The sequence below is a fragment of the Gymnoscopelus braueri genome (assembly GCF_963280865.1).
Source record: "Gymnoscopelus braueri genome assembly, chromosome: 18".
Taxonomy (NCBI): Eukaryota; Metazoa; Chordata; class Actinopteri; order Myctophiformes; family Myctophidae; genus Gymnoscopelus; species Gymnoscopelus braueri.
The window spans coordinates 34,760,407-34,773,437 of NC_137618.1; the positions used below are offsets into that span (position 1 = coordinate 34,760,407).

At 39.9% G+C, this 13,031-nt stretch overlaps 1 protein-coding gene across 1 annotated transcript in view; it reads left to right on the forward strand.

Annotated features, from left to right (window-relative positions):
• Positions 1-3,749: 3,749 nt before the first annotated feature.
• Positions 3,750-13,031, forward strand: part of kcnj3a (potassium inwardly rectifying channel subfamily J member 3a) — a gene marked incomplete at both ends in the record, with an annotated part of 29,462 nt that continues 20,180 nt past the window's right edge. The window contains 2 exons of the mRNA XM_080412937.1: positions 3,750-4,421; positions 5,636-5,852. Of these exons, the coding sequence (XP_080269063.1) occupies positions 3,750-4,421; positions 5,636-5,852 (889 nt within the window). The remainder of the gene's footprint in view (positions 4,422-5,635; positions 5,853-13,031) is intronic.

The following is a 13,031-nucleotide window of genomic DNA, read 5'->3' on the forward strand; positions in this document are numbered from 1 at the left end:
AATGCATTTTGAACTTGTAGATTGACTATTTTCGGTGCGAGACACCATTAAACGACTGAGCATAAATTAAGCATCAGACTGAAATTATCATGTCGGGGAGGAGGAGGACAGTTGAGTTGTAATGAGGCTGGTAGGCTCTGCCACAGACCAGACTGACTCTACCGCTTTATTGATCCCCGGTGGGAGCTCAGACAGGGAAACCAAAAAATTGTTAAATCGGTTGGAAAAACCACTGAGTGAGACATCTACAGCAAATCTCGGCATAAAGGAAGTGGAGAGCGGAGCATGCTTCCAGACATGAGAGCGGAGGGTAAGAAAAGCAGTATGTTTCGCCCTCACATGTCAGTTCAGTGATACATACTGTAATGTTACCTTGTGGGTGGCTGTCATGCTTGATTCAGAGGTAAGGCAGGGTTAATCACAGCGCTCAGCTCTGGGCAATTCACCACTGTGGGCTCACAATGGCTTTTCAACCTTTTTCATTTCAAGGACCCCAGTTTGATATCCATTAGTCCACGGACCCCCAAGTGATATGTTTTATTTTTATTTGTTTCTTTTTTTTATCTCTGCGACCCCAATCTACACAATAAAATCCCCAGTGTTATTTTAACCCCCGAGACTGTACAAAGAGATCGACACTTAAGAGTCCATTATGGTTCCATTCGTACAGTCTCTGAGTTACAAACCTGTAACTCGTCAGGGACCCCTGGGGGTCCCTGGAACCCCACGTTGAGAACCACTTCTTTAGACCATGCAGGGAGGAGTTTCTTTGAAATTCAACAAAACTGTGAACCTATATGCATATAGCACCCAGGTGTAGACAATAATATGGAAAACAAATGTTTCCAGTTCAGTTAAATAAATTACAGCTAAAGCTGACTATTTTAATGGACTGAAATGAAAGTGAATTGATCACAGCGCTGGTTCCATATTGATCTATCACCAGTTAATTCTGGTCTGAAGAAGACAAAAGGACAATGCACTAATCCTCAACGACTGATATATTGATTAAGCGATGATAATGGCTTATTAGCAGGGATGGATAACACTTATTGATTTGGGAGTGCACAATACTTAGAGAGAGAGAGGGAAAAAGAGAGAGCTAAGGAGAAGGGGGAGGGTGGTTATATTGCCTTCTACAGTATGTTTGAGACACACACAGCGTGTAAAAGCTATAGGGTAACCAGGGTGTGGGTGTATTCCTTGGTGGCAGTGGGCTTGGTAATATGATGAGTGAATCGTGCTTTAGTGCATCGCAGTGGCAGCACCACCAGAGTTCTTTGAGCCCCTTGAGATCTAATACAGTTCGTAGTTGAGTGTCAGCAGCTTTCCTGCATAACCTGTAACACTATTCAGAGCCTCCTCTGTTCGGAGGAAAAACATTCAGGGAATAAAGCAGGTGCGCCCATCCATGGGATTGGGGAACGAGGGGGGGACAGGCTGTTTGTCAGTGCCTGTTAGTAGGGGTGACCCAGAGGAATAGTGAGTAAAGTGGGTGTATCTATAACTGTCTACTAAAACATGGGAGGTATCTTCCTGGTTCTGAGGCTGATGTTGCCTCATATTGTAAACAACAGCCTATGAATTACAGTAAACGTACATAATGAATAATAATTAAACAGACCAGATGCTCTGTAGTGCAGAGCTAATGAAGTGGATCAAGTACTGTCATGATAATGTTCTGATTTCATGGCACTATCTTGGTCATAGAGATTTACATGATTTCCCCAGCATCTATTTCTTTCCCTGACATATCTCAATGGAAAATACTCAGGGAGTTTTCTTTGATTCCTATCTTTATAAAACTACATCCTAGTTAATAATAATAATAATAATAATAATAAATAAAATAATAATAATAATAAAAGATACATTATAATAATCAAACTATACACCATTAGGAAATGTTGCCTAATGTGGTGGCTTTATATTTAGTGTCTTGAATGATACAGACAGACACACACACACACACACACACACACACACACACACACACACACACACACACACACACACACACATTGTACTATTTAGTGTGATTATTTCAGCAACAATAGGAATGTTATTTTTGGTAATCTGACAGTTGAAACGCGCTAAAAAATGGACTGAGTAGCAGGGGTGGAAAAAGTACTCACATTTAATACTTAAGTAAAAGTATAAATTCTGCAATGTAGAAATACTCTGTCACAAGTAAAAGTCCAGAATTCAAAATATACTTGAATAAATGTACAAAAGTATTGGTATCAAAATGTACTTAAAGTACCAAAAGTAGAAAGTAGAACGTTTTCAGATGTATAATATTATTTTTATTTTTTTTAAAGCAGATCTACAAGCTCACAATGCTCATTGTGAGCTTGTAGATCGGCTATTTTCAAATGGCCGAAATGTATATAGGGCTGAAGTGTTTAATGTATGTTTTGTAATAATAATACAAATCTACAAAGTAACTAGTAACTTAAGTTTTCAAATAAATGTAGTGGAGTAAAAGTATAATATTTGCCTCTGAGATGTAGTGGAGTAGAAGTAAAAGTAGGCTACTGACAATTGGAAATACTCGAGTAAAGTCAAAATACCTCAACATTTTACTCAAGTACAAACTAGTACTTGAGTAAATGTACCCAGTTACTTTACACCACTGCTGAGTAGCTGATATCTCTTCCCTCCCCCTCTAATTCGGTCTGTGTAGGGCAAGGCAATAGTGAGTGCATCATTGCATACGAAACGTGGAAGTGCGCAGGAGCTGTGCAGGGAAATCGACTGAAAGAAAACTCGAGGAGCTGAAAAAAGAAAAAACATCTAGTGGATCCATCTGTCTGTATTATTAGGTAATCACAAAGAATGTCCTCGAAATGCCACGAGAAGACCGACAAAGACTAAAGAAAGAGTCTGGCGAGTAGGCTACCACCACCAGTGATGCGCGCAGGCAAAATGACGACGGGGCAGTGATTTTTCTTCCCAATCCACAGTTCATTTTGTAACAGCCATATGTGTGAATGTGTGAGTACAGACACAGCATATGTATACGGGATCTTCAAGGAACACTTGGGGACGGAATTCTGCCCAAGAAGAAGGAAGTGCGCACAGACCTGTTTCACCGAGGAAACCATTTTTCCCCATTCATTACGCAGAGAAGTGCTGTTTCTATGGGGTATTGAAAGGTTTTGAAGTTTAAAAAAAAGAAAAGAAAAAACTGAGGGTAGTTTTGAGGCAAATGTGGATTAGATAGGACAGAAATTCCCAACGCACCAAACAATAAAAGCTGTTCAAACCTGGACTGTCTGCGACTGGCGCGTTTGGATAGCTCGTCCTGTGCGTCGCCCATTCCTCATATGGCTCCAGTGTTCATTTTGTTGAAGACAAAAAGACTAAAAATATTTTGATATTTAGTCGACTAAGACTAGACTAAGACTAAAATAGGACTACAACTAAATGATGTGTTTTTCAAAAGACTAAGACTAAATCAGAATTTGCTGTCAAAATGAACACTGCTCTGGCTTGGTAAACTGCTCTGGTCCATTATTGACATTTCATGGCTGTGTTGAAGTGCAGCAACAGTAGTGTGTGGAGAAACAGGACGATGCGTGATTAGTCAGACATTGCACTTTTGCTCGCCTTATTTCCAATTAGGGGATAATTGCGCACGGGACATATAATAGGAACAACCGCAGCAACTATACAGCCACGCGTCCTGCAAAAATACTTCTCTTTGAATCCTTTAATTATTTTTCTTTTGCTGCTGTCATCGTAGTATGTCTGCACTCCGAAAGAAATTCGGGGACGATTACCAGGTAGTGACCACCTCCTCCAGCGGGTCCGGATTTAACCAGCCTCCCCCGGAGAAAAAGAAGAAGAGGCAGCGCTTCGTGGACAAGAACGGGCGATGTAACGTCCAGCATGCAGGTTGTGAAGCCAGCAGATACCTCTCAGACTTGTTCACAACACTGGTGGACCTGAAATGGCGCTGGAATCTATTCATTTTCATCCTGACCTACACGGTGGCGTGGCTCTTCATGGCCTTCATGTGGTGGATCATAGCCTACATCCGAGGAGACCTTTACAGAGCCCACGATGACAAGTACACGCCGTGCGTGGCCAATGTTTATAACTTTCCCTCCGCGTTCCTGTTCTTCATAGAGACCGAGGCCACCATAGGATACGGTTACAGATACATCACGGACAAGTGTCCCGAGGGGATCATTCTATTCCTGTTCCAGTCGATCCTGGGATCGATCGTCGATGCCTTTCTGATCGGATGCATGTTCATCAAGATGTCTCAGCCCAAGAAACGGGCCGAGACGTTGATGTTCAGCGAACATGCGGTCATTTCCATGCGAGATGGAAAACTAACTCTTATGTTCAGGGTCGGCAACCTGCGTAACAGCCATATGGTCTCCGCACAGATCCGCTGCAAATTGTTGAAAGTAAGTGTGTGCCACTAACTTTGGCCCAGGATGCCCCCCCCCCAATATATATAAAGCAGTGGTTTTCAACCTTTTTCATATCAAGGTCCATTATTTATTTGGCATTTGGGCCACGGACCACCGTTTCTCAGACCCAAGACTTTAGAATATTTTGTTGGATGAGATTTTGTCCACAATTCCATGCTGTGTTGATGTTGGTACTAATAGGAGAGATAACAGGCCAACGTTGATCAAAATAACAATTATTCTACATTCTCTAGTTGTGTAGACTTCTTGTAAATTAAGTAATGATGATGTTTAACAATAATGTAACTCTTGAGAGCGTAAAAACCATGGACCCGTAAAGGGTCCATTTGGTTTCATTTTACACTCAAGAGTTAAAGATCTATAGCCCAAGGGGCTATTTGGTTACCAACTCTCCATCATTTTGCTGGGGACCACCTGGAACCCCCTTAAGGACCACTGGTGGTCCCCGGACCACTGGTGGAGAACCACTGAAATATATAGAAATGTATTTTTCAATCACCATTTGTCAATTTCTATTTCAGTTGCAACAAAACACACCCATTTCACGACCAAATACAAATCCATCCACGCCCACGCATTAACATTTACTGAGTTAAACTGCACAAATGACAGGTTCTTATTTGTATTGATCCAGCTATAGCATCATTACCATTTCGCTCACAGGCAGACCAATGTTGTGATGAGATTTCTTGGGATCCATTGGTTGAATTGAATTGCTACAGTATGGCCTAGAATTTCCCTTAATCCTCCAAATAGCCATCTGTAGGCTTTTTTGCAGAAAATCCAGATGTTGGCCAAGTTTAAGAAGTGTGTTTCAAAAGAAGTGTGTTTACATTTTCCCATTGTGTACCCTAACAATTAGGATTACAAAGTGGGTAGTATGTTTTTGTTGCCAGTGGGTTATCATCACTAGAGTAAATGTGCTTGTGATTTACTTTATTCGCCTCACCACCATTACGTTTTCCTATGCCGTTTAAGTAAAATCCTCAGTGTTAATTTATCAATTTATAACTGAAAAAAAAATTAACAAATGTAGGCCTACCCTTCGTACACATTTGTCACATTTGTACACTCTAGGAGTTAAATCATTGATCACTTTGATTGTTTACTCAAATGTGAGCAGCTGTCAGAAAGGCTCACTCGGTCAGTGTATAGTTGAACCTTCATCTTTCTGTATGCTTCCATAGTCTCGCCAGACGCCCGAGGGCGAGTTCCTTCCACTGGATCAGCTGGAGTTGGACGTGGGTTTCAGTACCGGGGCAGACCAGCTCTTTCTCGTCTCACCGCTCACGATCTGCCATGTGATTGACACCAAGAGCCCATTCTACGAACTCTCCCAGAGGTCCATGCAAACAGAGCAGTTTGAAATTGTGGTGATACTAGAAGGAATAGTAGAGACCACAGGTAAGTAGTTACTCACAAACTTTGTTCACCCGTGAAACTGAGGCCTCAACCGTCTATACTTTAAGAATAGCTACAAATCTGGCTATAGCCTACTTGTACTATTGACTTTTATTCAAATATTTTTAATATAATTTGGACGTGGGGAAATCAATGTAATCTTTATTAATTACTCCAGGAATAAATGAATGATGCAAAGCATCAACTGTGCAGTCCTGTTTGGATTTTACAAGGGCCATGGGCTCACTCTCACATCATGCCACATGGACTGACAGTTGATAAGTTTATCCACTAACCTTTGGATGGCTAATTTTATTTTATTTTATTGTTCATTATTTTTGTAGCAATTGTGTACTTTCTAACTTATAGTACTGGATTGACACATTAAGTGGAACAGCTTTTAATTAGTTAATTCCCTTTCTGGCTTTGGGGAAGCATACATTTTAGATATCGGTGAATTTTGAAATGTTTAAAATACTGTAGCATGTACATACAGTATACAGCAAAATCTTCTTGTTGATTAACTGTGAGAGTGTAGAAATCAAACCAAACAGACATGTAACTCTTAGACAAATGAAACCAAATGGTTCCATTTAAATTAACACAGAAGATTTGACTGTATTTCAAGATTACACATGCACAGTACACGTGCATATCAGCGTAGGTCACTCACAGGCTAAAGTTGGCTGCTACATATTTTACTACAAGTCCTTTAAACACAAACCCCAGCATCCCTGAATTTCTCTGTATGTTATAACAGGCAAACATTTGGCCAAAATAGGCAAAAAAATGGCAAAAACAGCAGCTCTACAAGCTCACAGCACTTTGTGAGCTTGTACATTGGCTATTTTCGGCATAGAGATTTGGTGTAGAGGGAAAAAAAGAGGGGACCAAGTATAGACCACTACTGGCTACTATTCTTGGAGGGTATATTAATTTGCTTTCTACAGTGCTCTTGGAAAGTGGTTATGCCATTTCAATGAGTAATGCCACTAGCAAGATTCAGTAATATCTAGCTGTGATCATTGACCATCTATATTTCCATATAGACCGTTTCCAACCGTTTAAAAATACTGCAAGACTCACACACACGCACGCACACGCACACGCACGCACACACACACACACACACACACACACACACACACACACACACACACACACACACACACACATACATACACACACACACATACATTAGTAAGGAATCAAGAACTTGTGAAGCTGCAGGGTTACTGAAAACCAGGAGTAATGGGTCCATTCTGGCAAAGCTGCTTGTGTGAGGATGTGACAAGCAGCACTTGGTCTGTGCAATATGCTACAAATAGAAAACACCATTCAATTTTTGTTGAATATTTCCTGTTGACACTGTATTATGAAGACCTAGGGCTGGGCAATATATCTCTATTATATTGCTACTGTGTTATGAGACTAGATATTGTCTGGGATTTTGGATATCGTAATAAAGTGATATGGCATAAGTGCTTTTTCTGATTTTAACTGCTTATTAAGCCTTATTTCATACATTAAAATTTTGTCAAAAATAGTGAAAATAGCAGATCTACAAGCTCACAATGCGTCGCAAATATTGCCCATGCCTATTAAGATCATGGCAAAGTCATCTAACTCAGACATGTGTAATATGTCAGCTGTTGGAAGGCGGCAGATTTTTATTTGAACTGACATTCAGCAAAATGTGTGCACACACTAGATAGATGCACCAAAACATACAGACTGATTTGCCCCAATCATTTTCTTTCACTCTCTCTTTTCCCTGCACTGAAATCAGGGTATTTAGAATAACATTATGTAGGTAGTGAAATATTCAGAAATGTGCTCAGTCAGGTGGCTGTAATGATTTTAATATAGCATTGATTTTAATTTGAAAAGGTTGGGTCAGTTTTGTGTATGCTTCCATTGGTCAGAAGTGTCTCAGTCAAGGAGCACTTGTGTTTATGTGAAGTTAGTGTTGGTGCTGATGAACAATCCATGGTTAAAAATTGATGTACAGTGAAAGTCTAAATCCTCAGACGCTTTCATTTCTGGCCAATGTAACTCTGTTTCCATGGCAACCTTCTCCTTGAGCATTCCGGATTGCAGCACTGCACCTAAACTTAGATTTTTATTCCTATGGTATAGAAATCGTAATGCAATTCCAGTAATACACCAGTAAACATGGACGGTAAACATTAATTTGAATAGGTTTATATTGTTGACAAAATCACCTGGCAATGAGAAGGTTCTGGTGTGAAGTATGAGCTTGTTATTGTACGAGCGTAAGTGTGCTGCTTGCCAGAACAGGTGATACAGCAGAGACCACGAATAAGATAAAATATTCATGAGTCTTGGTGTTTACTAGTGAAGAAACTGCCCAATTCTTCAAGTGCATGTTTTTCTATGCTGTTCAAAAATCTGTGTCTGGAACACAGTATGAAACTCTTCACTAGGGGTAAAAAGCGCATCTTTGTGGTTTCTGCAGTTCATCGTTGAGGAACTTGAGATGCCATAGTACTTTTGTCATGTGGTATCTAATCTTTAGTCATACTTGAAAGCTTAGAGAATTCAATCAAAATGGTCGAGGTTTTTCAGGAACCTGTGACGTAACAACTGATTGTTTTAATTGTATGAGTTTTATACAACCAAATCAACATTAGTTATTCCCCTGTGGATTTGAGCCCAAGACCCTTAGATCCCCACCGTGTGGTAGATCCCTACCGTGTGGCATATTCCAGCGAAGCAGCACAGGATTGTAGTAGCATATACTCTCTTGGAGAAGAGATGACTACAGTACTGTACGTGTCTGTGTGGCATGAAGATGGCTGGCTTACATAGCCACGGGAGGTTATTTTCACTTGGAGTGCTGAAGTGGGATAATGTGGAGGATGCATTGCTCATCGCATTACAGTTGTATACTGTTAATGCAGTCTGATTAATTGCAGTGAAAAGATAGGGATGTTTACTTTGTACATTCTTACAACTTCAATTAAAGCAGAGCACACGTTAATGGCCATAACCATAACATACAACCATAAAATGTATAGCAGCCTTAACAGTAACAAACTCCATGCTTGGTCAATGGTGCTAAAACTGATCACATTATGGTCACAATTACAATGGTGCATATACATGTAAAGACACACCTTGTACTCAGGTAGGATATCAATCAGATTAAACAGAATATACACAAAATACGCAAGCTACAGTAGAATGAAGAGCAATTAGGCTGACATTGCCCATATACTGTAATATTTGCATTTGGAGTGAAAAATGCACGTCTGTCTTTAAGTGCTGTGTCAGTAACTGCGTGCAAGTTCGGTGACTTAAATTTCAGCACCAGCTAATTATATGTCTACATGCGATGTACGTACATCTTGAATGAAGGTGATTCTTATTTAGTCATTGTCAGATAATAATATTGTATTTGTGTAAAGGCTGAGATGCTGGGCATAGAAGTCACTGTAGCATGTATGACATTGGTTGTGTTATACATTCAGACACTCATTCACTACTCCCTACTCCCTATTTAGGGATTCAGATGTAGAACTCAGCTGCAAAATACAATTATAATTTCTGACACAATTCGGGCAACTGTCAATTACGTCATCAATGTCGCAAAAAAAAGAATTCTCGGATCAGCGTTGGCTGTTGGAGCGATAAATAAATACCTAATTTATGGATGGATGTATTAAAAAAACATTCCGGTATTCACTGTTGTAATGAATACTTATTTTTATCATTATATATACATATTATATCATTATAATTAGCCTGTGTATTATTATTGAGCGACGGGTACCATCGTTGTTGTGTTTTTATTTATTTCTTCCTTTCAGCGGAATCAGCGCAATGCATTGTGGGTTGGCAGAGCTTGGCTAGTGATCTTCGCCTTTACCCTACATTTCACGATGCATTGTGGGAAAGAATGAGTCTACTATAGGGTATAATAACGATATATACATTGAGACACACACCACTACAAAATGGCGTAATCACTATAAGTGCATAGACGAGTTTGAAGTTGGTCGGTCCCATATATGCGCATGACCATATATGGGCATATCGTCGGATCTATGGCACTGGACAACCGGATCTCCATATATGCCTATATATGGGCGTATCGGGTTTGTCTGAGTCATATAGTGACGGGCCAGCTATATATGGCCGTATCGGGTTTGTTTGTGGTTATGTCTGAGTCATAGTGACGAGCCCTACATATGGGCGTATCGGATTTGTTTATGGTTATGTCTGAGTCATAGTGACGTGACGGTGGTCTGCCCGCCCGCCGGCCCTCCCCTTAGCCAATTTTAATATAAGATTAGCTAGAAGACCTATTCAGCAAAAATGATCAGCCAAATTATTTATTTTCTACCTCCAAATACTACTTATATTTATTTTCCATCAATACAGCATCTCCGTATCAGTTTAAAAAAGAGGAGTATTCTTTTTACGGCATTTAAAATGATACCTTCAGGATTTCTAAATACCCTGGAATACCATAATAGCTTGATACCATGATATCTTGCATGATACCATCATGCAAGATGTTTAGGGATAGCTTGACAGCCATCCCTAAACATCACACTAGATTAGCCAGAACTCATTAAGCATGTAATGTATATTTTGAATCAACAAGCATTAAAAATTCAAGTATACAGCTATTTACAGATCCCTGAGAGGAAACTGATTTTCTACCAACTTAGAGACTGTTGACCCTGTATCAGTGGCATGAAGAGATTTGCACAGTTAGTATCCTATCAATCTCGGAACCCATCGGCAAAAAAAAAGGGAAAAAAGCTGCTGAATCTGTCTTGAGAGATTAATATCCTATTAATAGTAAGGCAGGTTTATTCTCTCTGTACTGCTTCTGGGACCTTGTCGACTTGATGTTGAATCATCAGCTGATTGTAATCTGTAAATAGATACATATTTAGAGCAGTGACCCATTGTCAAATAATACAAAAATGTAAATGGCAAGGCACAAGCTCTTTATTCATAAGCAGTTAGAGAGAACAAGACTATAGGAAGGAACCTGTAAACAGCTGTTAAAACGCCTCCGGCCGCGAAACCAATCACTGAACTACAATCAAATTCATTTTATAATTTACAGTGTTGAATTTGCACAGAATGCAATTACACCACAATGTCTGTCTGAATGGTGTACCGATTACATCCTGTATATCTAACATGCAATCTTGCACTTGTTTACCTAGTGTACCATTGAGATCAGAGGAAAAACATTTGGTTCAGTGGAAAGACAAACAAGTATGCATTTATAATTTTATGGTAAGCTACTTTTCAATATGACAGAGAAGGTAAAGAACTTTGTCAGCACAACGTAGTTTATCCCTGAAAAGTTGTATGGCACTGGAAGCCTTTTGCAGATGCGCAACGCAGTGGCAGGGCTGAAAAAACTTCTGCAAAGCATTTTCTTAGTTTAGTCACAGTGTCTGCTATGAAAAGCACCGATTCATCAGCATAAACTTGTGTCATCAGAATAAAACGTTTCTGTCAACTTTCATGCAAATGCATATACTGTGATCAATGTGCTTTTGGGGGCATGTATTGCAATTTACACGGTGTTGCAAAGCCTTTTAGAAATGTTGGAATTATCCCAGCAGAAAATATAATTTTTGTTAGACCATGTTGATCAGTTCTTAGTGTTGGCTGAATTCAATGACCTCACTGATTTTGCTCTATGGTGAACATGGATGTCTTAGCATTACGTTTACTTTATATTACTGTGTCTGTGAATTATTTAAGGTTCAAGTAGGCTTTGTAAAAAATATCTATCTGCCAGTCTAAGGCGATCTAAAAAATGAACAATGTTTTGGTGTTATTCAATTTACAGTGACACAACATTCAAGTCATTTACTCTTATGCCTGTTGTTAAATGAGGGATTTAATATGTTCACTCACTGTTTAAAACACAGTCATGAAAAATACATCACAAACACATAACTCTTACTTGAATACCAAGTTGTCTGCTGATTTGTATTGTTTTCATAGATTTCTATCAGCCCCCACTTTCTACTGCCACAAGGCTTTCACTGCTATAGAGAAAAAACATAGAATATCCTTGTTATTGAGCCTCAGCTGCTCAGTTTCAGTTTAAAATGAGTGTGGGAGGCAGAAGACGCTTGTATATGCCTGATTTAATGCTGATGTTTATTTATGTGTTTATGTGTGCAGAAACAAGCAGCTCTGAATAATGACACATCCCCTATCTTCTCAGACTAACATGCAATGTTTGACTCTTTTTGATGCAAGGAATACAGAGACCCATCTCTTAAAAAGAAAAAAGAAAAGAAAAAGAAAATTACGAATGTAACGGTTCTATGAATTCTGGATGACTGCCAGAGACAAGTAATACCTGGGTATACATTGTGCACATGCATAGAGGTAGAGACGTAATCTTCTATAAATGCACAAAATCGCTACGTATCTTGAGAAACGTCCGACAATCAACTTCAACTCGGCATTGAATATTTTATTAGACAGAAATGTAAATGCATATCTCTGAGGACCCGAAGGAGTGATGCGGCGCGTGGGAATTTCGGTTGGGTCGGTGGTTGTCCAATATTTATAATGGTACTAACAAAGTCACATATGCGACCTGGGTGACGCGAGCAACCTGTATAAGGAGGCCAGGAACCCAGCAATAATTTCCTACAGAATCTTCTCAACAAGACTCAGGAGTGACAATGAACTCTGACAGGAAACCCAGAATTCATATAACTGTAGTTACATTTGTAACTCTCATTCTACGTCACTCTCTCTAACCGCCAGAGACGCATGTAATACCTAGGTGACACATACTGTAGCGTTCACGCCTGACCTGGGATCGAACCCACAACATACAGCACGACAACCCACACTTGCAACCCGCTGCGCCAATAGAGCTGAGCTCAATTGGCAGAGCAGTTACGGACGGGTCGGGGCTTTTGTGGGGTCGCTACAATACTGTACCAACAAGGTCACGAGGAGGATTCTGCACAAGCCACAGTTGCAGAACAAAAGGAGCACACAAAACTGCTGTCACCAAGGTATAGGGGCAGCCACATTAAATCTGTAAAAGCGGGCAAAGGTTGGCAGAAGCCCACATAGCTAGCTGCAGCACAGATATCACTCATTGGAACACTCTTCAAGGCAGCCAAAGACACTCGTGCTTGAATTACATTTTAC